Source organism: Coturnix japonica, chromosome 9 (genome assembly GCF_001577835.2).
Source record: "Coturnix japonica isolate 7356 chromosome 9, Coturnix japonica 2.1, whole genome shotgun sequence".
Lineage (NCBI taxonomy): Eukaryota > Metazoa > Chordata > Aves > Galliformes > Phasianidae > Coturnix > Coturnix japonica.
The window spans coordinates 4,993,038-5,020,504 of record NC_029524.1 but is presented as its reverse complement, the minus strand read 5'-3'; the positions used below and the strand labels follow the sequence as shown (position 1 = coordinate 5,020,504).

Genomic DNA, 27,467 nt, shown 5'->3' with positions numbered 1-27,467 from the left:
CTCAATATGGCCGACAGACATCAATTCCTACGAAATCTTGAAGAATTGTTTCTTAAATCTATTTCATAAGACAGTCAATATCTTTAAAAAAGCTGAGCTCTTTGTGAAAAGTGAAATTGATCTTTTTTCAAGATCATGTAAATCATAAACATTTGTCTTACCCAGCAGCAGTCATTCCTAAATACATTCCCAGAGATTTGTAAATAAGAAAACAGTATTTGATTATACAGAGAAGAGGTGTAGTGAGGACTGACAAATCCACAATAAAGGACTGACAAATCCACCATAAAGGCCTCCTGCAGTCTTAGGGTGTTGGAGGTGTTAATAGGGTCATTTTCCATAACAAATTACCAACATAAATTTCAGTAATTATCAGCCATAATAATATATATTTTAAAATATCAGACATTAATTGAGGAGTTGCACGAGACGGATGGAAGAATTTTAGGACAACATTTAAAGTTCATCTGTCTACACAGAGGTTGTACCATGTATATCTAATACAATATAAATAATAAATAGAAGAAGAAAAAAGAATTTAATGAGCAAAACATCAAAAGAGATTACTAGATCAAGTTCTTCTTCCATTTTAATGCATGTTTCAGTACCAAAGACTTTAGTATCCCAGTGCAAAATCAAGTTATATTTATGGAAAAAAAATATAGAGATTTCTGTTCTGCTTGCTAACTGATAGACTGAGATAATATTAATTTGTATCTGACCATAATGTGCTCTCCTATTTCACGTCATTTGCCAAAAATCCACATTATTAATATTATCCTCATCAAGGAAATTGACAAAAGCTAGACACAGCACTCATGGCTGAATGGAAACTTGATCAAGAGCGTAAGTGAAGCTCACCAGCTCCCTATTTCCAAGCCTGCCATATTGCTGCAGAGAGATCAGAAAGCTCAGAGCTGAACCAGAACCTACCACATGCTGTTATCTCCCGTGTGCCTGAGGAGGCTGTACAATGCAGCCATTTTCTGAAAACCCATAATCTGTCCATAAGAGAAGGATACATACATAAAGAACCCTAAAGATTCAGACACTTGCTGTGCATTGCAGTTATGGCTGCGTTGCATCTCAGAGTTTCAGTGGCACTGCTCATGTATGGGTATATAAAGTGGTACATGACCTCTTGCATTTGGCCATGACTGTTTGGCAACTAAGGTTTGAAACATGCTTCTGCACCATAAAATGTGATCTAAAGAATGAAGTGAAATTTGGAATGGTAATAAAAAGTCACATTCTTGGTCAGTGCCAGGAAAGAATGAGTAGTTTTGTGGGCTTGGTAAAGCCCAAAGCAGCTGGTATAATAAATTTTACTACTCTGCTGTAACGATGATAAACGATTTCACTGGTTTATGCTTCACCCTATTCCAAGGTCACAAGATTCCTCTCAGCAAAAACAAGCTATGAATTGCTGTTGCAATCATAAAGCAAACTCAGCAATGAAGTATGCCGCCACATTTTACTCTGCTCTAGCCATGCTTGGTACCAACCATGAGCTGTCTTCCACAGTTATGTATGCAACCTGATCTGTAGCACTGCATATCACAGTGCATTGCAGACTGTGAGAGAATGTCCAGCAGTTAGCTATGGCCTAATTCCCATACTTTTCTTCAAACAGAAATCCCTGAGGAATCTGAAAGATTTGTCACGACACAGTGCACAGTTCTGAGGGTGAGATTTCCAAAGGTCTTTCAGAATCTAAATATGATAAATAAATAAATAAATGCCAAAAAGCCAACTGGTGGGATTTTCAGAAGAGTCCAGAGCAGTTAATTTTCTTTTGAAAATCTAGCCCTTACTTCTTTTCCTTTTGAGATCAAAGAGACAGTATTGGAATGCTAAGCTGCTTTTTGATAAACTCTACAAAGTATCCAGTAGTTTCTGGACTACACCACAATAGTGACCATATAGATAGAAGATGATGTAAATAATTTTAGGGTTTACACCAGAAACAAGAGTTCTTTCAATAGACATTTGGTATTCCACTCAAGATGTGAGAACGTGTCTGTTTTATTGACACTTCCACGCCAGACACCATTTTGTCAAAATACCTCTCTGCTGCCATCTGTCACATGGCAGTAAAATGTAGTGGAATACTGCTGGGAGGTCTAACCTCTACTGCCATACAGCCAACAGCTGCCCCTGATATGATGGGCCAGCATCTTTAAACAGGAGGCGTTACTTTTGGAGTCAACCTCATATTTTACATAAAACTTCACAGTACCATTGATGATTTTAGCTCTTTACTATACAGCCATATGAAGTTTAGCACTCAGAACAGTATTTTCTGAACTGACATTGTTTGAGACTGATAATCTTAAATATGATATAATGCAAACGTATCGCATTCTAGGCACCAAGATTTCATATCACATACAGCAGAAACTGTTTCCAAGCTGGTTAATGGATATGAAAAGCATGTGTGATGATCATCCCATGGTTTATCACCACGTTCTTCCGATAATCAGGACACAGATGGTCTTTTAATAGGCATTTTGAAGGTAAATTAGTATTCCTATATCTAGATCTTTGATATTACAATGTGGGCCCAAAGACATGAAGAAACTTGCTTACATAAAATACCAAGATGATGAGATGTGTCTTCTTTTATCCAAATGATCCTTATCTTGGTTAAAATTGGTAAATATTTCAAAGACAACTCTTATCTCTTTAATAATAATTTCCTTACAATATACTATTCATAAAAATGAGATATTACATACAGCATAGCAGATGAAAGTGAAAATCCATAGATTAGACTTAAAAATATATTAAAAACTGCTCCTCACATGTCAGTATACTCTGTACTGAAAAGACATCTATCACTTCCATTGTGCTGATACAGTAGATTGTTATGTGGTTTTTTTGTTTTTTTTTTTAATGATAAATGGAAAACTTTTATGGAACTACGTGTAACGTCACTACTCCAAGATTCTCCACTGACAGTGGATATAAACCTCTACTTAGTGTTAAATATGACTCCATTAAAGAACTTACTGAAAGAATGATTCAGCCAACCTAATTTATCTCTTTCTCTGTGGAGCCCAGCAAAGTCTCACAACAGTTGGAATTTGCAATGTAACTGAAGTAGTCTTCTGATTTCCCCAAACAATTACATTGGTATTTGGGTTATCCTCTATAATTTCTAAAGCAGATGGAGGTATGGATTGGTTACAGATAAGAGAAAGCCACAAGTACCTGATCCAGTTTCCAGTGGAACTCTGCAGGGCGGAATGTGTCAGCTTGATCAAAGTCCTTACGCAACAGAAACACCAATCGGCAGTTGTGCACATACAAGGCATAGTGATGTCGGTTCATCTCTGAAAGAGGGTGCAGGAAGATTAGTGAGCTGAACTACTGTCAACACTTCTGTTTAGGTTAAAGTGTTTCAAAGCAATACACATCTAAAAGACAAAAATACCAAGAAATCAAAATTGTATTTTTTCCAGTATTGCACATCATTGTGGTTCTAGTGAAAGCCACATAGTATCTTCCAGACTATTTTGTCCCACATCAGTATTCAACCTAACTACTTTTAGAGCTTCACCAAATACGTTATTCCTTTCTCCGAACGTTTCCTCAATAGACAGACTCACCTGTCTTGTCAGAGTTGCAGAGAATAGTCTCCTTCTCAGCTCTCAGTCCTGGGCTAGGTCCATGTTTCATCCACAGAGAGATGGTGAATTGATCAGTTAAATTCTTTGGGACTATTCCATCTGGAATTTTGGCTCCTTGTTTTCCATCAAATTTAAAAATCATGTCATTGTTATCCACAAGAAGCCCGGCCGTCCAGTTAGTTGTTGCACTGGGAGATGGTAAGAGGTCAATGGCACCTGAGGATGCTCCTGCAAATGGCGTATAGTTAATAGCAGAATGAGAGACTAATGAAAAAGCTGTACCAATGAATTTACTATGGGTGTGGGGCCTGATTCACACATACATATTATTTTCACATCCCAAATGGTCCTGCAAGCTTCAGGAATGCAAATTACATATTCATTACCCAGTAGCCAGCATGCTCAACCAATAAAACCAGTAGATATAACAAACTGCACAGTAACTACAGAAAACATTACAATACTTCTCTTAGAAATTTTAATTGTTTTCTAAGATTCATTAATGACATGTCTTCAGTTATTTCAAGAAGTGCTAAGACTAAAACAAAGTTTTATACCTCCAACAGGAAGGCTTCACATCCTCCTTCCCTGTCTGCACAGAGAGATATGTAGTGTATGGGAGTGCTGTTTAGCCAAATTCAGTACAGCGGATGTGAATGTAGAACGAATGCCCTAATGTCCAATAGAAAGCAATGGATACTCAGATTGTTGATATGAATATCATTGCATACAGAATATTCACTGTAAAAGAGGTAATATCACTTTAACACTGGCTTGTAGCAGGTTGTAGCTCCACGTGTTCTTGCCTAATGATAAACACAGGACTTCAGTGTTACTCAGAAGTCAGATTAGCCCATGTGTGGAAAGTAAATCATTAGTAAGTGGTCCCTAGCTAAATGCATTTGTTTGTTAGAATTAACTCAGGGGGAATCCTTGAGTCTTTCACACATTGTCTTTTATTACTGTTGGATGGCAAGGTAAAAAAAAAACACTCCCTAAAATGCTTTGAGGCAAATACTAAAAGGTCCTTGCTTTGCCTGCAATTTAATCCTTAAAACTACCTACCTTTACTGTCGAAAGTAAGTACACATTACTAAGTTACTAGAAGGAAAAGCTGAACAATCAGTCACATGAATAAAATAATTTTAATGCATGGTCCTCAGCATCTGAATTCTCTGCATTTATAAATGATAAATTAAGAACTGAACACAGGATATATAAACTGGATCTGCAGATACAGATAGACAATCTTGCTTTTTATATGGTGCAACTGAACACTTGTCTCTGATTGTTCAATTCTGCACTCTGCAATCACACAATACTTCACTGATGGAAAAAAAAATGCAGGGTTTTCTTCCCTCACTAGGGATTTATTTATCCAACCATAAGATAAAATAAGATCATCTCTGGAAGAAAGCTGTTTTCCATAAATAATTTAACCTGCTTTCATAAGATATCCTATTCTCTATTTGCCAACAAAAGCCAAATATCAAAATGTAAATCTTTCCTAATGCAATTCTGAAAGTTCACTCCATTTTAACCTTTTTTATCAAAGTCCTATTATCAATTTCTACCCTGCCTATACTTCTCTATGAAGAAATGGAAACCGTGAACAAAAAAAAAAACAACGCTCTTTCATCAGTAAGACTTTCCCCACTTCCTTTATATGTGCTATTTGCATTCTATTTTTTCAATTGCTTCACATCCTATTCCTTCACAGGTATGCTAAGATAACACTGGAAGTTCAGCAGTATAGTTAGATTCTGTCCACTAGCTCACACACTGCCTGCAGCTACTATAGTGGCATTGTCAAACCCTGGAAATGTTTTGACCATTCTGTTTTTAACCTGTTTAGGCCTACATGTGGTACAGCCAGCCACTGAATTTAGCTTTGACTTTAGGGAAACATCCAGTTTATCCAGTAGAAAAAAAACTTGAAATTCAATTTGCTAGCCTGTAAGTGTTAGCAGGTAAAGCAATGTTAACAGGGAACTGCCAGTGTTTGTGCCAGTTGCAGTACAGGTCTGTAACAGGCATAACACAATGTTCTTCTTGCTGCCAACATTAAGTTCTTAGAGCCAGCAGAAGTACTTGATTTCAGCTATAATGTATTTATTTTCATTTAAAACACATTTTATGAAATCAAGTTCAGGGTCTGTTTTCATGGCTTTGTTCAACCTCTCAATCTTAACATCATGAATATGATGACAATGCAGACAGATAACAAATGAGCTTTTTCCTTTTTTTTTTTTTTTTAAGGACATTAGTTCTACAGAGATAAAAGATTAAACTAAGCAATTTTCAGGTTAAAAACATTTATGATATTATGTGAATTCTATTACTCTCCATCATGTTTACCACTCTTTCTCAGTCTCCACAACTGTTTCTTACGTATTTTTCTTCAAATGATTTCCCATAATATTCCTTTATTTTTGTGTTTGCTCTGGCATGGTACTTAGCAGCAGAGCAGAAAGATGAGTGGAGAAGACTTAAAACAGAAGACAGAGATTCAATTATCCTATGATCTTATGGTCTTCATTTGATGGCTGATTTATATGTGAAATCTCAATATACTGTCACAAAAACAGACTTAGTACTAAATGAAGAAAGAACATGAAAGATGTAGGATAAGAAAATAGGAAAAATAGAGAAAGGAAGAGTAGGAGGTGAGGGGAAAAAAAAAAGAAAAGGAAAGCAGGGAAAGGGCATAAAAAAGTGAAAATAAATGGAAGAGAAGAACTGGGCACTAGTTAATCATCAGTCCCTTGATTTTCATTGCCACAATTGAAAATGAACCAGCCAAGCTAAATAGATATATTACATGCTTACAAGTCACAAGGATTTAGCACTTTATCTGTAAAAAGACTGCTATATTGACTGACAGCCATGTTCATACCACATAGTTTTTGCAGAGATTTTTCTGAGTAGGTTTCACGATCACAGCCCTTCCCAATATAATTGGTCTGCAATTCAACTGTTGTATGTATTGATGAAACTGGGCCATCACACGTTTCTAGATGAATACTGGGAAACAAAGGTACGCTGCCAGAACCGGGCTTGTATTCAATACGTTTGTTCCAATCTGGAAAAGTGCAACAACAACAAAAAATTCAAGAAAGATTAAAAATGGGAAACGAATTATGTAATTTTAGATGACATACTGCTCTCAAATACCCCTGGATAAGACAAAAGTCATTTCTTCTATTAATATCCTATAAATTTGGTTTTGCTTCAGCATTGGGCTCTATTAAGTAACACCACTAAATCACACAAGCACAGGTAACATATCCTGACATAAACAGCTAATCAGTCAGTCTAGGTCTCCAATGTCCACATCCTTGTGACATCCTACAAGCTTGCTCTACTGAGGCTGTTGGTTTCACTGAATTTGGTTAGATTTCATAGTTTTATGATAAGACGAAATACCTCCAAGGACCTGTGATATGCATCAGTCTTAATGGACTGTGTCCAAAAGTAATATGTCTGTAGTGCCACCTCTTGTCTTTTAATTTTGTGAAGCACCCATGACTGAAAGTTGCAGCTCAAAAGACTACTCATGCATTCAGCTAGGTCTGACTAAGCTGTGCTTGTGCGGACGTCTTGCAGTCTACAACACAGTGAACAATCACCTGCCTTAGGCGACCTGGACATTGTATACATACCACTGTTTCTCAACTGAAACATTTAATTTTTTAAATCCAATTAAACTACAGCTTGCTTCAGAGAAATCCTTAAAAAAGCATCATTAGCTAAAAACATGACTTTTTGGCTCTTTCCTGTTCATTTTTCAGCCAACTGTAGCCAACCTTCTAAAGAGCATAAATGACAATGCCACACTAATCAGAGATGTAAACAGTTAATTATTTTGAAGCCATAAAACCATTCAGCTCTGCTGCCAGAGCGTACATCTGTGTACCTGTAAAATTTCCCACTAGAAGTACTCTTGCATACATAGTTAAGGTTTCTCTATTTTTAGTCGTAGGTAAAAGAGGAGTCTATAAATGGGAAAAAAAACTAGGTCCTGGCAGTCAACGAAATCTCTTAAAGCAAATGTACAGAGACAAATCTGTGAATTCACTAAGTGAAAAAGTTTTGCGTTTTTCAAGAGACTTCAGAACGTTTCAAGAAAGGTGTTCTATAAATACAGCATCAAAATCTGACAGTTCTGGCAAACACTTTGAAACGCAGAACTATCGCCAGTCCAAAGTACAGACAAAGAAGACGCAATGTTGACAATCTGCACCTGCATTGGGACTCTCAGATTTTCTTTGTGACTTTTAATACAAAAGGTGACAACAAAGCATTTTGCTTCCACAAGGAAGCTGCGACTTCACAGAACGTTCTGTAGATATTAAAATATTTTTATTAGAGCTTTTAGGACATCGCTGACTAAAAGACAGCTATGACTCCTTTAATGTCTGTGCATATATCAGCTGAGTTACTACTGTAGTAGTAATTTTCAAGTAGTAATATTCCATAGAAAGTTAGATTTGATCTGCAGGATTGCATACATTTCTCTTTACTGACAACTGAAACAGTTCCCATTGAATTTCAAAAATCATAAGGTACATCATTACAATAACAGATTTCTCCTTCTAATCCATTTTTGAAACTTGAAATTAACATTTTTCCAATCAAATGGGAGCAGGAAATTATTTCAAATACTTAAGATAAAAACAAAACAACTTGTTTTGAACATATGCTAATAACATAAGAATTAACATAAGAATTATTACTTTTTCTAATCTCTTATTCATTAGTAAAGCATCATATTCCTCACCAACAAGAAAAATAATAGTCAAATTTGTATCTCAGCAGCTTTCAGATTTCAGACATTTTCTTGCTTCTCTGTTATTACTAATTAACTGGTTCTCAGGCAAAACATTTATTAATGGGAAATGTAACTGAATTTACTCACTGTAACTTATCTACTTGCAAATGCAGTTATATGAAGAATGCTTTATGTAAAATATGATAAATAAAATGCCTCAACTCATATGGAAGAACAATGGTACTCTACTGCTATATGGGTGTCCCTTGAATTGGAAGAGTTGTTTTATTTCCCAGTATTACCTTTCTGCTTGTTAAAAATGATGACTTGTGACCAGGGATCATAAGCCCAGAACATTCTAAATTACCTGCATTTTTCTCAGCTCTAAGTTGTAAAACATCAACTACACTTTAACTTATGTCTTTGTACCTTGGTCTCCTGCAGCATCACAGGTCAATCCAAAATCCTAAGTCTCACTTGAACTTCTTTCACTGAAGCAAAAAGACTTCAGTGTATGTTTAAAAAGTCAGTCAAGGACCACTCCAAACCACACACAAGGCCTTCCCAAGGCAGGTACAGGGCCATGCAAGGGCATGATACCTGGGATACCTTACAGTTTATAACAGCTTTGCTACAACTAAGTGTCTGATTTTTGCAGTAACTTTTCCCATGGCATTTCGGTGTCCCAAAGGTACTGAGGTTGAGGCCAACATCTTCTGAATCTCACTACTAGTGAAGTTAGTAATGCTGAAAAGGGCATAGAGTCAGAACTAGCAAAAAGAACTGGTGGCAGTGTGAAGAGGTTTTTTTTTTTTTTGATTTGTTGTTGTTGTTTGTTTTACTTTGTCTTTTTGAGTAAAAAGGATTTGTGAGGAGACCCAAATCTTTCATTTAACATTGAATATGGCAAAGTTGGCCATTTTACTTTCTCCCAGAACCTAAACCTCTATTGGACACATTCAAAAGACCAGCACCTTCCCTTTAGGAATGTTGTGGCAATTTTCCAGTTCCTCTAGAACTGGTTTAGAAGAACAATCTTATGTAACCTAAGTCTACAAAGACACTGAATTTTAGAACTGGACCTTAAAATGTCACTGGTGTCCAGGTGTTTCAAACAGTCAGAAGACACAGTCCCATCTGAAATGGCAAGTTGTGCTTGATTAACTAAACTCAAACATTATCATTCATCCTTTGGCACAAGCTGACGTACCGCATTACCACATTATAGTGCAAACTTAGGAAGGCAGACACTGACTCCCCAGTGTGGGGGAAGGGGAATGCCAATGGGAAAAACTTGATTAAAATCAGCCCTGTTAAGCCTGGCAGAAGTTAGTCTTCATATGGATTTTTTTATTCAACAGGCCTTACAGAATTCTCTAAAGAAATGGCAAAAACAGGTTACGCTGAAAAAAGTAAAGCTTGTGGTACACAGGGGATTCATCTAGTAAGGATCTTATGAATCTACCTTGGGATTACTTGACTTTTCTATTTCTGATCTTGATGCAAAACCATATTAGCTACTGTTGCTGATGAAGAAACTGGAAGGTAATTCTATACTGGAAGTCAATGCAAAAACAGAATATCCTGAGCACAGTAGAAGATGACCTCGATAAGGTGTTAAGGAAACACTGCTTTGTGGTTACAATACAAAGTACCAATTCATGCTCAGGTACTTCTTCAGTAAATTCGTGCATCAGTACTGAAAGAATGAAACGCGGAAAAAGAGCTGAATCCACTAGGTGAACAGTATGCCCATAAACGACCAGTCTGACATGGCCAGACAAAAAACAACAACAAACAACACAATAATCTTGGACAATACACAGTGCCTTTCTAGGGAAAGGCCACAGTAAAAGAGACATACAAGAACACTTACCTGGAATATTCACGTGTGTTTAGCCAAAGGACATAAGCAGAATTAGCTGAGGAAGTGCAGTTCTATCTTAAAAATGAGATTGAAACTGATTTGTCTGCTTTGTCTAACTATGTCTGGTAGGTAAATTGAAGAACAATAACTGTACAAGTACTGAAAATGAGTACAAATTCACATAACCTGTGAGCCCCACAACTTGAGGTACTCAGCAATTCAATTAATTTTCAAATGCCTAAAAAAGATAAGACTAGATATTCTACTAAAGAGTGTGATTTAATTTAACAGCTCGACGTGAGCATTTCATTATAATTACCATGGTTTAATGACACATACACAGCAGCTCCAGGATTAGAGTGGCATAAAGTCATAAAGCAATAACTTTCATTTTAAAAAATGGGCAAATATCTTCTACAGCTAAAACGATACAAGCATTACATTTTAAACTGCCAGGTACATGCATGGAATGAGAATGGAAGTCGATTTTTATTGAGTCAAGAAGATTTATTTATATATCTATTAAGTTTTCAAACTTGTTCCTCAGGACTAGGAACAGTTTTCTGATTCTGTTATGTAAGGTTTCTGTAGCTGACCAACCTCTTTCATGCAAAGTCTACTATAAATAATATCTATAAACTATGTGTACTCACAAATGTTCTAAGATCCCTCTGCTACTGAAAAAGAAGGTCCTGCCCTACTCTGAACAAAAGAAAGATTATATTTCAGCCGGAGAAGCAAGCTGATGCGACCTCTATATGGTCTCTGAATGACTAGCTGACCTGAATGATGCGATAGCAATGTGCCTTCTGGTGGCAGAAAAGCCATAGGCCACCACCTTATGGCCACGCCATACATCATTCATTACAAACGGAACATGCAATTGCTTTATAAAAAAATAGCATCAATCTATTAAGTAGATTAATGGAAGTTTCTACTTCTGAAGTACCTCACCAAACATGAAGTGAAACAGAATTTTTAAGGAACACAATGCTCTGCTAAAATACATTGTGCACAAAACTCAGGTAATTGGGTACAGCTTTTGTTCTGTTGTCTTTTCTATGTACTGACCCTTCCCAAGATAGTCACTGGGGACTGATTGGTCTGGGCACTGGTTGGTGTAACATAACATCTGAACTTGAGAGTTCAGATTATGACAGCTGTTACAGGAAAGAAATGGGAGGAGAAATGAAAAGAATGCACAAAACCAGTGACAGTGCAATTGCTTTCCACTAGCTGATCGATGTTCAGCTGAATCCTGAGCAGCTTCCAACCAACTCCTGTGATGCCCCTTTGGCCACCTACATTATTTAGCACGCTGTCTTATTTCATTTATTTCTGCTAACCCAATCATGGGACAAAGATTTTTTCAGTTTTATGGAAGTAATGAAAGATAATAAACTATTATGGTATTATAAACAGGTTAAATGAACACGGTCTAAGTTACAAGTTTTTTATTCTTATTTCACCTATGACCTGATATTTCTTATGAAAATGCTATATAGTTGTTTAGTTCTGCGTTGCTATGGGTTTGTCTCTCCATATCTGACTAGGATAGCTACAGCTTTATAGTAGTCAATATTAATATGACAGTAAAAGTACTGCAGCAAAAACAATCATTCTGGAGGTGAACCAAAAAATGCACAGTGAAGCAAAACGTACACGGTGTCTGCTCTGTGTCAGCAGAAAAGGGAAACAAAAGAAGAGCCTTAGAGGAACAGGTAGAAACACCTAGAATATACAAATGATAGTACAGAAATAGGCTGCTTAAAAAAAAAAATCCCACAAACCAATAGATCTGGAGCTGAAATTATCTATAATTATCACATAGCCTTTCCTAATGGGCAATCAGCAACTGGCTGAAGTTTAACAAAGGCAAGTGCCGTATTGTGCGCCTGGGATAGGGCAGCAGGGATGTAAAAACACTGTAAATATCTTCCATTCCTAGTCTCCCTCCAGATTTCTTCTCTAAGTAATGGAAAAATTACCAAGTAAGCTTTTCTTAGTTGATTTCCTTCTATCAGCAGTTACAGGTATTGGTTCAAAATGAAAAACACCATCGACTATATGACTACATTCACCTTTAGAAATAAGTAGGTTTTTAAAGTATGTATCTATGAAGGAAATGCAGAATTTTTTTTGAAAGAATTATGCTGCATCTTGCATTCAAATTATAATTACTGACTTGATAGTGAAGAACTAATGTCTCACACCCAACTGTTCACTTAAGGGTCTTATATCCTGAGAAGACAAACACCATCCACTTGCACCACATCATTCAACCTGCAGACTTGCCAGCAAAATGAAGCAGTCACCTTGCCGACAGACAGAAAGATACAATTCCACAGGCAAGGAATAAGTTAAGGCAGAAAATATCTGAACTATCTGTTCAGATTTGCCCAGGGATACAAGGGGGGTTTGGATGAGATATACAAGCTATTAAACTTACCTTGCCAGCCTGGTTTGCACACTGGTTTGACATTAACTTGTACTAAGACATCTTCTCTTGCATGTTTTTGTCCACAGTCAAAAGCTGTTACCATTATCTCATACTGATGCTGTTTATCATAGTTTAGCTTCTCAGTGTTTCTGATGTTACCTACAGATTCAATAAAAGATAACATTCAGCAATTTTTGACTAAGCATATGTGGATTATCACATTCAAGGTGGAGTTAATCAAATCGTAAGCTCTTTGAACACAAAGGACATCCACAGGCAGGACAGTTATAAGGAGTGGGCAGTACTTTATTCCTTTACTGGACGAAGGGAAGTTATCATATAACTTTACTAGTCTTTACTAACATAAAGACACATAGGGGCACGTCTGTATTAGAAAACATCTGCTCAACATATTCTTTAGTAAGACTAAGACTACTTAATGATTCATCTTCAAATGCAAAGTATGAGTAGATGCAACCTTATTTTCCATGTCTTCCCAGAACACACTGCCTTAATGTGGCAGCTGTACTTGTACTCTTCAGATCTAACGCTGAATATAACTCCAGCCCAAGTATTGTTTCCCCTTAAAGTTACTACCCTTTAAAAGTGAGAGATATTTAACCCCTTTCCCCGGGTTATAACAGTAAGGTGCAGAATTACCTTCTACAGAAGAAAGCTCAGCAGTATGTGACGTGACAGAATTGAGCTACCACATGGAAAATAAAACTCAGCAATAACAGAAATTACCTGCTGAACCTGACACACATATGAAGGTGACAAATCACCTGCTTCAGGATCAAAGAAATAACTTTCACAAAGAAATGCCTTTCTCAGAGTACTTCCTGCAAGACTGGGAGATTGCTGTGTAACTCTATGATCATGTAACTAAAAGAGTTCAGCATTTTAATTTTGCCCATTTCCACTGAAATGTCCTCATTGCTCAAAACAAAATTTGAGAATGTATAGTGTATTTGACACATCTGCACTTGGTCGTTATACCATCTCTTTGAATGAGGATGCTTACTCTGGATCAACACTCCACCTAAACATGGAAGTACAGATGTCCAAAATTGTTTAGGCCAGATTTGAAAGGAGAAGCACCCAAATCTTCAATTTTAGTCAAAGCACTGTGGTCTGATTTCCATCAGAGTATGTCACTGACACTGCTTTAGTTTTCTTTTAAAAGAATATAGAGGCTGGAGAGAGCAGACAAATGAGCCTTCATAAGGAAGTCTTAATCTAGACATCCGATAGTAAAGACTTCTAACATGTATCTCTCTGATGCACATTTACCATCTCTGAGCCTAAAACTATTCAGACTACTATTATAAAGCATTTTGAAAGCTTTTCAGGTCAGACCTGGAAGAAGACTTTTGTTGCAGTTATCACTGACTTATAGTTCAAAATTTGTAGTTTAAAATTACCATTACTTCTGCAATTATAAATTAGGCTCAACCCCTATTTTGTATTGATTCTTAGACTTCTCTCTGAGCATGCACTACATGTTTAAGAGGATTTGGTTTACACACAATTATTCATTCAATATCTGCTAAGTTGTTCTTTACTTGTAAATACACACATTTTTATTCTACCCTATTTGATTCTCCTTAGTATTATTTTAGTCCTTAATCATCAGAGATAATTCAAGAAATCAAAATTGCCTAAATCAAAAGCTAGATTTTGCTTGGCACATGAACTCTCTGCTAAGATTTGTAAGCCACACATCATATTTACATTTCATTAAATCCCTCTCCCAAGATTTGTACATCATTATTGTCTTTTAAGATTTGGACTACAAAGATTCTGACTATTAGCTTTCATGGGTGGTCATTTAGATGCCCTGTAGGTATTACTGCAATTCAGCAATACCCGAAATATTCAATTTTTCTGTTATCTCTGATGCTTTATACTACTTTTTTATTTTACAATTTCTGATTAAAAGTAGACACAGATGGTAAGCATTATAAACACTAAGCACTATAGCACTGTAAACAAAGACTAATGTTTCAGCAATAGACTGAGAGTTTCTATTTGCATCTCATCCATGAACAGAAATGGAATCAATAAAAAAGGAAATTTCAATGGGAAAAGTAAGTACTTCTCTACACAATTCACAATCGATTTTCTTCCAGCTTTCCAAACATTGGCCTTTTTTTCCTGGAAATACCCAGAGCTACAACAGGCTTAAAAACAAAACAGAAACTAATAAGTGACAACAGAAATATGAATAGTATTGTGCAAGGACACACACATTTGCACGTGTGTTTTTTCAGGGTCAGTTTTGAGAGCAGTCTGATACAGACATCCCTGTTTCATGAGTATCTTTCATTCTATTTTAAATATCTTATTCACAAGAACAGGAGAAAGACTCAACTTCTCTACTACTGCAATTCCAATTTGAATTTCATGCTTACTTTCTGTACACACAGGGAGTTTGAACTTGAACCTCCTAACAATTGCACGACACCAGAGCTATCAATGCTGCACAAATGGCTTCTGACTTCAGTCTGCTCACAGGAGCAACAGCTCAACATTTTTGGCAGCTGTATTTGACCATATGTCAATAGGATGAGTATGAATTCTTCTCAGAAACACACACTTTTCTAAGATAATGGAAAGAAATTGTGAAGCAATAAAATTAAAACTACATGCAAATAGTTAACTATGAAGTTTCACTTTTGTAACAATATCAGGACTTCATAGGTTCTAACACAGATTTCAGTGCTGTAAAGGTGACCTTGCAAGGCTCTGCTCAGGTCTGTTTACAGAGATAAGTGACTTGACAAAACCTGTACTGATTTCATCTTTACACTGAGCAATCTGAACATGTATTTCTAAGCACTTCCCAGGGATTGGGCAAGTAGCTTCCTCCTCTCTAAGATGGGTATAAGTAATAGAAACCAAACGTCTTCTCCAAAGCCAGAGCACAGTTCAGTCATAAAAGAATTAGTGTCAACATATGAATTCTTGAAGCATCTAACTGTGTTTCTTGACCAGACAAAAAAAGGCATACAAAAATATTGTTGTGCCGACATTACAAATAGAACTAAGGATTATGGCTGAATCTCGCAATATTGACACGATGATAAGTGATGGTTGGGATTCTCTGCCAAGACAACTAGACTGAGCTGCATGTGCACGTCTCTTAAAATACATTTTATACCTTTTTATCCTAGTTTCTTGTGAAGCAAAGCACAGATTTTTCTTTTACCATTATATGATTGTATTTAACTGTTTTTCAGCCAAGAGTTCATTATCTTCTAAATCAGGTTCCATATGCAAAAAGATCAATCTTAGGAATACTAGACTTCCTTCACATGAAATAATTTTCATCAGAAAGAAATTAAAAGCAGAGTCAAAGATGCCAAATGTAAAAGGGAAGGCTTATTTTACTTTTCTTTAGGTACACGACCCACTAAGGTCTATACTGAATGCTGCTTCCTGTGCCATTGCTGGGTGTTTATCAGTTTGTAGCTCACACAATTCGGTGATGTGAAGTACACTGTGCATGGCTGCAGTCTGGAGGGTTCTCTCTTTCTTTCTGTAAATGATTTCTGCAACGTGTAATACAATTTTTCAAGACAACAAAACATTCCCTGGACTGATATAGATACAAGAAGTAAATTTTGCCTAATAAGGATATAATCTACCAAGAGGCAGAAAAGCTATGGCAAAGCATCTTCATCTATCTCAAAGTCTATTAATGGCTATTTTCAAAGGTTTGCAGTCCAAAAAAACACAGCAACATATGAACCAATAGTTGCATTTTTTTCATTGCAAACCCCTTTACTTTTGGAGTCTTCTGCAGTTTTTAGCTTTGATTTGAAGCACTTGATCGAATACCCACTCTAGGCACTGAAATACCACACCCATATTTTTGAAAACTGGGAAAAAAAAGCGTAACTTCCACGAGACACAATGACATGACTTTCACTAGTATGGAGACCTAAGATTTGTTTTTCACAATGGGCAAAAAGCTATAAACAAAACCCTAATTAGCACAGCATTAACAGACACAGTCCCAAGCATCTCATACATCTATTTTAATATATCCCACAGGTAACAAAAATGGGGACAATGCCAAACAATTTGCATCACAGAAAGCTTGTATCTGCTGGCAAAGAGACACATTCTGAGCAGTGAAATGTGTTGGAACTAAGCAACATATTTCTGTCACAAAATAAAAGTGCAACCATTTATTCTCCGTCTCTAATCCCAGTGGGCTTAAGCAATTACCATTATCTTAAAAAATTGCAAATTAGACTGCAATTACTGTTGATTGTGGCAGCAGTGTTCTTTTAGTGAACAAATAGATCAAAAAGTTATTAACTGAATTCATGACTGAGAAACTGCATGTATTATAACCTAACACCAATTATTCTTGGTCTTTAAAGGCATTTTTAAGTCAATTTCCTGTTGTCTTTGCTGGAAAGCAGGTCACAAGCACATGGGGACAAATACGTAACCAAAGACACTTAACATTTAATGGGCTTCTGTTCATGCCTCTGACATAAAAGAAGCCATGATCACTCAAGAGCCAGCTGCACTGTGAGATAAGACCTGAAAAGGCATAAGGAATTGGAATGTCTGCTCCATGCAATGCCCATTATTGTCTATTATTTAACCACTATAAGTCACAAGCCTGTTCATGAAGTCACCTAAACAGCTCAATATTTCCTTAAACACAGACATACTCGTGATTACATCTTTTATACAATATAGAGAATGCTTGTCTCCAAACAATAGTATTAAAACAAGTGGTCTTTCCCCACCAACACCATTTACACTGCACTGATGCTAACAGGTCATTATCAGATTAGAACTGTGAACTACTAACCATAGTCAGTATAGTGCCCATTCTGCATTTAGACCCCATTCCAGAGAGTTTGGAAGACTGGGACTAGCTATAAACTTGCAAATAAATTAAGTCGGCCTACATGCTGCACTACAAAATACAATCTCTTGCACAGGAAACCAGATTTTAGACACCTAAGAGAACAGACTGACTGTCAGAGAAAGGTATTGCACATCCAAACAACCATTTTTTTTCACATCCATGATGCATATTATTATGGCTCTTTCTGACCATATCAAATGTATATAGGATGCAATTTCCCAATGTTACAGTTTCTTCATTCTCAAAGATGAGAATAGGATTAATTTCTTGAGTTAAATTGCACAGGGCTGGAATTTCACCTGGTATCAATTGTTAATTATACATTATCTGCAAAAAATAGCACTTATCTGTCCCAGAAATTACAGTTAGATCCTTCTCCATACTCACCATTTCTGTCGATAGCAAAAGGAACATCTGTTGTGACAATTTCATAATTGCAGATCTGGCTATACTGTGGGGAACAGTCCTCATCTATGGCTTCTACCTGCAGTATGCTGTCATAGATTTTTCCCTCTGTTACAGTGGCCTTATACATACTCTCCTTGAAAGCTGGTGAAAACTCATTAACATCCTTTACTTGGATATGGACAACTGCCCTAAAATAGGTAAGAAAAGAAATCAAAGAGAAAACAGTTTAGAATGACTTCAAGTAAGATCATGTTTATTAGCAGTTCACTTTCTTAAAAGGACTGACAAAAAAAATGTATAGAAGAATACGTCAGCATCTGCTAAAATGAGATATCACTGAATTCCTGTATTTAACTTGCCCAACTTAATACCTTAAATTTCTGTAGGTAAAAACACTGTGCTAAAGGCATCAGGGAGAGGAATTACCTGCTAAAATTGTGCTGCCTCTTAACACGGAGCCCAGCAGAAAGTTGATAATATTAAATCAGGTCAAAATGGGTCCTTAATTGTGTGTGTGGGGGGGGGGAGGGGAGGTGTTGAAAAAGCATCTTAACTACATATTATCTAAAAATGGTCAATTCATGGCACTCTTCAATATAAAGTAGTTCCCCCTCTGCTGATTATAACTACCTAATGACTTAATTAGTTACAATATTTCTAATTTGCCTTCAAAAGGAAAGAGTTGTGTCAATATTTGAAACTGAAATGCTTGGTAGCATTTAAAGAGAAAAATGATGCAACACAAGCTGTATACTGATATAGGACTGAGATTCCCCATTAAATCCCAAGACACTAATTTACTTGCAAATCTAAGAACTGGATCCTTGCTGTTGGCACTTCTTATCAAGATAATGACTGCACCACATTATCAATACACGCATTATGGTAAGCCTCTGAGGGTAAAAAAAATAGAGATTTTCTGTATTTAATATGCTAAATATGAGAGTACTCAACTGAAACAACTTTGTATCTTGTTGGATAAGCCATAATTAGACCAAATTTTCCTAGTCTAACACCTAGTAGCTCATTACTGATGTGAGTGAAAAATGCTACAAAAATTAACAGTAGCAAGGAAAAATTGTTTATGTAACTTGATGATCATTGATATCGCAGACTTCTTTCTAGATGTATACTCTTTTTAAACATCCTAAAAGAGTTCAGAATGCATTACAGAGCTAATGAAAATTTTAATTGTCTGGATGAATAAAAGGAAGAACTATTAATCATTTAAGTGGCTCTTAGGAAAATGAACAGTTGTACAGGAGTTATACATCAATATCTGAGTCAATGACAAATGGTCTGGAGCTTGGTTTCATGAACTGGAGGGGGGAAAGGGTACTGCCTTTACTTAAAAGTTATGCAGGAAACTGGCTCCACAGTAAAAAGTACCACCTATTCACCTTCAATACCCCTTCACAACCACAGGATGTGAATTCCTCTGGGACCTGCTGTCCAAAAGCTGAGGACAGAAATCCACTGTGCAAAGGCAACACTGCAATAGCTTATACATATGCACATACTAAAAAATTGTCAATTTGTCTTTTCTTACCATTTCAAATGATATGAACTGAGATAATACTTAGAATTTCTAAGTATCAAGAAAAAGCCAGGTTCTATTTCCTGGATGATCTGTTTAGTCAGTGTATTTAATATAAAAGCAAGAATGGAAAAGTTAACCAAAACTGAGATACACATCTCCACTTAGACTGTTTAAAAGGCTTAGTTGGAACGAGTGCAGAGTAAGTCGAACTGTCAGAGGCAAAAAAACAAAAACAAAAACCCTCTAAGTTAAAAGTGGGCAAACTATTGTGACAACTAATCACCTTGGTTTAACTGCTTTCTACGTGACTACAGTACAAACATCCTGTTTGTCAAATTGGAGTAAAAGGCATTTGATGGATGGACCACTCACTGGAGAAGGAATTGGCTGGATGCTCACACTCAGAAAGTTGCGGTCAACTGCTCAATATCTAAATGGATACTGATCAAGTGGTATTCCTAAGGGAGCAGTATTGGGACTAGTTTTATTTAATACCTTTGTATGTGACATGGACAGTGGGATCAAGTAAACCCTCAGCAACTTTGCAGATGACACCAAACTGAGTGGTGCAGTTGACATGATAGAGGGAAGGGATGCTATCCAGAAGGACCTAGACAGGCTTGAGAAGTGGGCCCATGCCAACCTCATCAAGTTCAACAAGTTCAAGTGCAAAGTTCTGCCGTGGGTTGGGGCAATCCCAAGCACAGATACAGGCTGGGTGGAGAATGGCTTGAGAGCAGCCCTGAGGTGAAGGATTTGGGAGTGTTGGTTGATGAAAGATTCAACATGAGCCAGCACTGAGCACTTGCACCTCCAAAGACCAAGCATATCCTGCATCAAGAGAAGTGTGACCAGCAGGTCAAGGGAAATGATTCTGCCTCTCTATCCTGCACTCATGAGACCCCACCTGGAGAGTACTGTGTCCAGTTCTGAAGCCCCGACACAAGAACATCGAGCTGTTGATCCAGAGGAGGGCCATGAAGATTATCAGAGAGCTGGAGCTCCTCTTCTATGAGGAAGGCTAAGAGATCTGGGGCCCTTTAGTCTGGAGAAGGCTCCAGGGGGACCTTATAGCAGCCTCCCAGTACCTGAAGGGGTCTACAGGAAGCTGTGAAGGAACTTTTCATAAGGGCAGGTAGTGACAGGACAAGGGGAAATGGTTTTAAACTGGAAGAGGGTCGACTTAGACTAGGTATTATAAAGAAACTCTTTACTGTGAGGGTGGTGACTCTCTGGAACAGGCTGCCCAGTGAGGTTGCGAATGCCCCCTACCTGAAAACATTCAAGTCTAGGCTGGATGGGTGTTAGAGCAACCTAGTCTAGAGGGAGGTATCCCTGACTACAGCAGGGGTTTGGAATTAGATGAAGGTTCATTTAAAGGTCTGTTCCATCCCAAACCATTCTATGGTTCTATAAAAATGGTCCCCCTTCAATCTGATTTGTACCATAGAGTTAATGTACAACAAAGCAAATAAATCTCATTTTCACCTACTTGTGAGATTTCTTCCAGTTTACTCCACTTGGTCCTGATCCACAATCATAGGCTTGAATGATGAATGTGTATTCTTTCTGCAGCTCACAATCAATAGGACTTCTTGCTCGAAGACGACCTTCTCCAGATGTCTTGTTTAGCACAACAGCTTCAAAGGGCATTTCTTGTCCATGAATTTTAAAAGCACATATCTCACCTGTGAGGAACAAGATGAATACAATACAAATATTAAAATATATAAATATATAAACATTAAAATATATAAACATAATACAAAACAGCCAGAATCTAATGCATCATAGTACCACTGGAGATATTAGCACTGATCTGTATTTCATGTGCTGTTAAGAATGGAATAATACTGACTCAAGTAGAAGATTAACATGTATCTACAAGGGATGGTGGCCATGCGTTTGTGGAGATTGATGGGATGAGAGCAGATCTGGTCACGTCCTTTCATCATCTGTCACTACAGAATGGGTTCTTAACACTCCAGAAACCATTCTCTAGATATGGCAGCAGGCTAAATTTTGAGTCTTCTTAAAGAAGACTGTGCTTAGTTAAAAGAGAACAGCACAAAGAAAAAGGAAAATATTTTAGAGGTGATCTTTTCTAACTGCTGTCACTGCTTCCTGCAGACACTCGAGCTAGCAGGTGGTAGCAGATGTTCAGATTCTTGCAGTTTAGCTACCAACAGTGAAAAAACTAATGATGCAGAACATAAGCACATTCAAAATACATCTTGCTTTATTTACACACATATATCATCTTTGGAACAGAAGTAGTCAAAGGGAACCAGGCAAGTGTCCCTTTTGGACACTGCAGTCACCCACCCACACTCACAAACCCGTACAAGAATGCCTTCTTGTCAGCAACTCACTCTCTCAACTGTCTCCTAACAGAAATGGTCTACAGCATCTCTCAGAGAAATACTATGTAATAAAATAGATGGTAGAGCAATGTCTGAAAAATAGATTTGGACTCAGAAGACAACAACAACAAAAAATACAGATCTCAAAAGGGAAAAACACAGTTTCCAATGATTTTTCCCTTATATATCTATTTATATATATATGTAGATATACACACACACATACATATATTTACCCTTTATGCTGGCAATGATACGCATGCTGAACTCATTTTTAGCCTCTCTAGAATCCAACTTTAAAAATGGAACTTCTACACAAAGACCAATGTGGCTTAAATATTTTTATGACACATTAAACACATGCTCTTTTATGAGCAAGTCAGTCTCAAGACATGCATTATGGAGTTAGAGCTGTATCCCAGTCACATAATCTATTCCCATTTATTTCCAATTTGCACTTGAAGCCTTTTGGCAATCTCCTTGCCAATCATGTCTGAATCAACTGCCAAATTCTAAATTAACTCTGAATCCATGACCTCTAATTCAAGTGTTAACTGACCTCTCTCTTTTGTTCTAGAATACATTGTTTGTTTTCAGAGAAGATGCTAGCCAGTGACTTCATAGAAATGACAGAGTTCATAATTCCAATTATGAAGGTAATAAAAACATGAGGAGGGTTTGAGTGTTTGTATTTTTAAGGGGATAGGTGTGAAGGTAGAAATTCGGTATGCTTAGGGTATGAATAAATGTCTTCAGGATATTCCCTCACCTACTGCTCTTCCCTTGATTACAGTGGAAGCTGGGGCTGAGCTCAGGTACATACCCTGACATTTAAACAGATGAATCCCACAATTAACTCTTGTTATCAGTCCTATGACTGTTCTTACAGTGCCCACATGCAGTTGTTTTACTAATTATGAGGCACAGAGAAAACACACTGTTTACTTGGACATTTGTTCACTCCAGCCCCTCACTCAAATGGCACGAAAGGGCTGTGTGGTATGTCAGGATGGATGAAGGATGTGTTCTATTCCAGGCTCTCTTCAGTTAGTGCTCAGTGAGCCTGGAGCTGTAGAAGAAGGAAGGGATTTTGTCTTAAAAATCAAACTTTGGAGAAGATTTAGCCTTTGCATCACCATATAAGCAAGCTTCACAGTGCTTATGATCTGTTCTATAGGAAACAAAGCATAGAAGGAGGCTGAAATGAATCAGTTTGTTTAGCTTTGATCACTGGCACAGATCACTGAATGATATTTAGAATGAATCTAAAATGATACTGTGGATTTCAATTTTTTAAGTGTGGGACATTTAATAGAAGAATATTACTTATATTCTGTAACAGTGGCTTCTCAATAAAAATAAGCTATCTTCAGATGCCCAATCTATCAACAGAAATCCTAACTTCAGTGTTTTGCATTTATTATTTTATTGATCCACAGCATTTGCAGACATTAAGCCCACATTCTTGAAAAACAGAAATAGCTCCAGGAAGGAAAAAAACAACCTCTGCCTTTGAATGTTTATCATTTTTTCCTTTCCAAACGTAGAGGGCTGATGCAAAGCAATTATAGAAGCAGGACAAGTTCTAATTAGTTCTCAATGAGTATTTTGGAAGGTTCCAAATCCTGCTTCTATGCTGGATATTCCAGCCTTATTTAGAAGACAACTCTAATTTTGTCTTCCATGTCCACATTTGCCAAAGATAAAATAATGACAGCTGCACAAATACAGGGAGATATTTGTAAACATAGTGCAAAAAAACCCATACACATAATTCTGGATTTTGGTTACAGCAACCTATTTATATGAAAATAATAGCATATGTTTTTAAGAACTAGTTAAGAATTTACAGAGAATGAGTTCTACTGCTGTTTCTAAAGGAATAAGTTAATCCTAAAAATGCATGGTAGTTGTAATGAGTCTAAAAAGGTGCCCTAATGATTCTATTTTTAACAGAATTGATCAGCTGTAACAAAATTAAACGACATCTGTCTTCACACCATAAAACACATGCAGATATAAAGAACTACTGTCAGACATTACAAATAATTTATTTAAAATATAACAAATATTATTTTTAACTGCAAAATGGAGCCATTGGGCTTTATTTTTTAATCCCAGACAGGCTAACTCCAGACCTAGTTGATACCTGGAAGAACTGTGCCAAGCTTATGTTACTTACTGGGCTCATAGAAACATATTGTTAAGTATGACACACAAGGAGGAGATGGGGTCTCCATCTTATTCAAGCTCCCTTATTTAAGTTGCAGAACAACTACCTTTGGGACACTGGCACCAATCACGTTTTGTTTCCTTTGTAAAGCTCCTTTAAATAGACAACAGACAACACAAAAATACCAAGTTTTATCCTTTGTTACATTTGAATGGGTTTGGGAATAGAAGTACACTGGGTTTCGGGATCTAAATGGCAGTGGCAGCAAGTTGATAAAATGGGTACATGATGATGAAACCACATAAAAGCAGACCAACATTCATTAAATTTTATAGCAGTTGAATCCAGAGTAAAAGAAAATGCCTCTTCTGCCAGTGGCAGAAGGTAAAGGCTCCTGGGTTTCTGCTGGATTACTAAAGAATCTCCTTGTGAGAGGTTTTCACTTTGCTAAGAGTTGCTTCATTTAAATGGCCTTTTTAATTAAACTCTGTCATCATGTTTTCTCTTCATATCATTCAGACTATTATTAGTCATTAGAACCATAAATTTTTGCATTATTTTGAGAAATCTGGTAGCAACCAATAGGTTACTAGCAAAGGAATATTCATTTCCTTTTTAAGAATTATACTAGCCTGAAAACACCATTGACAGTTTCTTGTTACAGAAATATAACCAGCAAACCTTTCCATCGTTTAGAAATTCCTAATAACTGCTTCCTATTCAGCTACATTTACGCAGGCCTCAATCAACAAAATTGTATTACAAATCATATAAATCAACAAAACTCCCCTGGCTTTCAAAGAAATAAAAGCAATAATGTTGCAACTCTAATGGCAACACGAAATTATTACCTTGAACTCAATTTCAAGTTTCTAAAAATTATATGTTTGCACCCTTACTTTGCCTTTCCCAGCAATGTCTGCTTTTAATTCACATTATATCAAGAATGCTGAAGAATGCAGGGATCCCTGATATTTGATAATTTTCATCAGAAATAAAAAAAATGCAACAGTTGCATATGAATCAGTAGTCAGAAAAGTTTTGCTTAACTCCAACCAGAGTTGGTGGCACATTCTTTCTGCAGCCTTTTGATAGCTTATGGAGTACAGTACATACAGCTGCATTCTGAGTATGCATGTGACTGTACACACACGTATTTGTTTCTCCCATAAACTCCCAAACCACTCACTAATTTCAACTGAATATTAAGACTGGTTGCTTCCCACAAACACTAAGTAATTATGCAGCTGCACAATACTAAGAAACTACAGGAATAGCGAAAGGCTGTCAAAGAGGTCACATCTCACTAGATGGCTAACATTCACATCAAGACCTTATAAAAGCCCAACAACAAGAAAAGCTGCAGTTCTATTTTTCACCTTTCGAATAGCAGTAAATCAAAAATGAGGCACAAACCTCACGGAAAACAGGCTTCATTAGCTCACTGCTGACAAAACGACTCATTAACATTCATACCCTCTTCTGATATTATTACTTTCTATACTTTTACTATATTTCTATGCACATTCCCCCGAGATGCACAAATCAGCATAGCTGATCATATATTTAGAATTAAGGATGTGGCACTATTGGTTTTACATATCCTGAATGGGCTCCACAATATAAGAAGGATAGTAAAGTATTTGGAAAGCATCCAGAGAAGAGCCACAAAGCTTGTAGCAGGGCAGGAAGGCATGCCCTGTGACATCAACCTGATGTCTGTTTTCTCCAACACATAGCATGTACATGCAGCTGATATTGGTTTTTTCAGTCAGTTTGGTTAGGGGGTTGGGTTTTTTTGTTTGCTTGTTTTTGTTTTTTTGTTGTTGTTTTTTTTATGCAACTGCCCACGATAACAACTGTACACGAGTTTCTCCTTTTGAATCCAGCAAACACCTCCTGCAGTGCACAGCTGCCGACCTCTAAAGTGTCTCAGTGCCACTGGCAAGGCTTACTGCTTTGACAAGATTTTCTATGATAAGCTGTAACTACTGTTTAAATAATTATGGAACACAGAAGGTTGGGATTTGAAAGGAAATAGAGTAGTTGTTTGGAAAAAAGAAAGCGGAGTGATAGAGAAGTAAAATATCTTTAAGGATAAAAATTATTAAGGAAGGCAGTAACTACAGTGAAGGCTTTTCCAGATCACTGAAGCCAACGCTATTAAACTCATCCTGAAATACTTAAAGCCAGGAAGCTATACTGAAATGACAAGCAAAGGAAGGTGCTGATATCCCAATAAAATACAAAAAAATATTACTTCCTCATATCTAATTTTACAAGCAGCAAGCTCTGCAAAGCAAGAGCATAAATCCACTGTTACCCTTCCTATTCCATTCCAACAATTTGAAATTGGGAAATGGAAGAAGCTGCGCTGCACTTCCAGTGATTCATTGTTGCCATAAGCCCACACCCAACTAACCAGTCTCACTCTGCTGATGCAGGGAACAAGCGCTCAGGATAAAGAGATAGTTGCGCAGGTAACCTACAAGTGCAGCCATATCTGGCTTTCATCCTGGCTCTATGATAAGCTTCCTAGGGAATTCACTTAGGCCATGAAGGCACCCAGCAACAGAAACTGGAAAAGCTACTCTATATTTTTTTAATATAGAAGCTTGTTTAATACATATTATTTTTTTTTGACATATTCTGGTTAACAGTGACGCATATGACTGAAATGCTGTTGAAGATCAGACCACCACTGCTTAGAGGCATAACGTGTAACACTCTGCACTCAAACCTGAACAAAAGATACTTATGCTCTAGCTTAAATGACAAAGAATTGATACGAGCCTATTGAAGGCTATTGTAGGGTTTTTAGAGTTAGGGTTCTGGTAAGGCTGCAGTTGGACTTGATGATCTTCAAGGTCTTTTCCAACCTGGGTAATTCTATGATTCTATGATTGAAGCTTGCAATAAACAATCATCTGGGTCAGAAAAAAAACACAGCACAAGGAGATAAAGGTTTTCCCAAACAGAAATGTGCTTAATTTCCTACAGGATGCGTAGTTCTCCCAACATTCTCTGAAGCACAGAAACAGAACATATTGATATTCATTCCTCCTATCAATCAATACCCACTAAATCATTTCATTTCATTAACATTTCTTAATCTTTTCTTTCTGAAATCTACAGGAATAAATAGAGGATGAAAGTAAGAAGACATGGTTTTTACAAAAATGCGAATAAAAAAGGTACTACTGCAATCAATATATGGAGCTCTGTGCCTACCTGCCAATGAAAGGCTTTTGTTTACTAAATGGCTGATGCTCACAAGCGTTCTATGGATTCAGCAGGGCATCTGATATCACCTGAACACACTTCAACACATACAAACAGCTGTGCAATTTAGCAAGAGCACTGTAAAGCACAGCAC

At 37.0% G+C, this 27,467-nt stretch overlaps 1 protein-coding gene across 1 annotated transcript in view; it reads right to left on the bottom strand.

The window, feature by feature from the left end:
• Positions 1 to 27,467, bottom strand: part of CLSTN2 (calsyntenin 2) — a 275,096-nt gene that overhangs the window by 45,431 nt on the left and 202,198 nt on the right. The window contains exons 3-8 of the mRNA XM_015871212.2: positions 21,048 to 21,243; positions 17,995 to 18,203; positions 12,720 to 12,869; positions 6,529 to 6,714; positions 3,612 to 3,860; positions 3,214 to 3,335 (exon numbers count right to left, since the gene is read on the bottom strand). Coding sequence (XP_015726698.1) covers positions 3,214 to 3,335; positions 3,612 to 3,860; positions 6,529 to 6,714; positions 12,720 to 12,869; positions 17,995 to 18,203; positions 21,048 to 21,243 — 1,112 coding nt within the window. The remainder of the gene's footprint in view (positions 1 to 3,213; positions 3,336 to 3,611; positions 3,861 to 6,528; positions 6,715 to 12,719; positions 12,870 to 17,994; positions 18,204 to 21,047; positions 21,244 to 27,467) is intronic.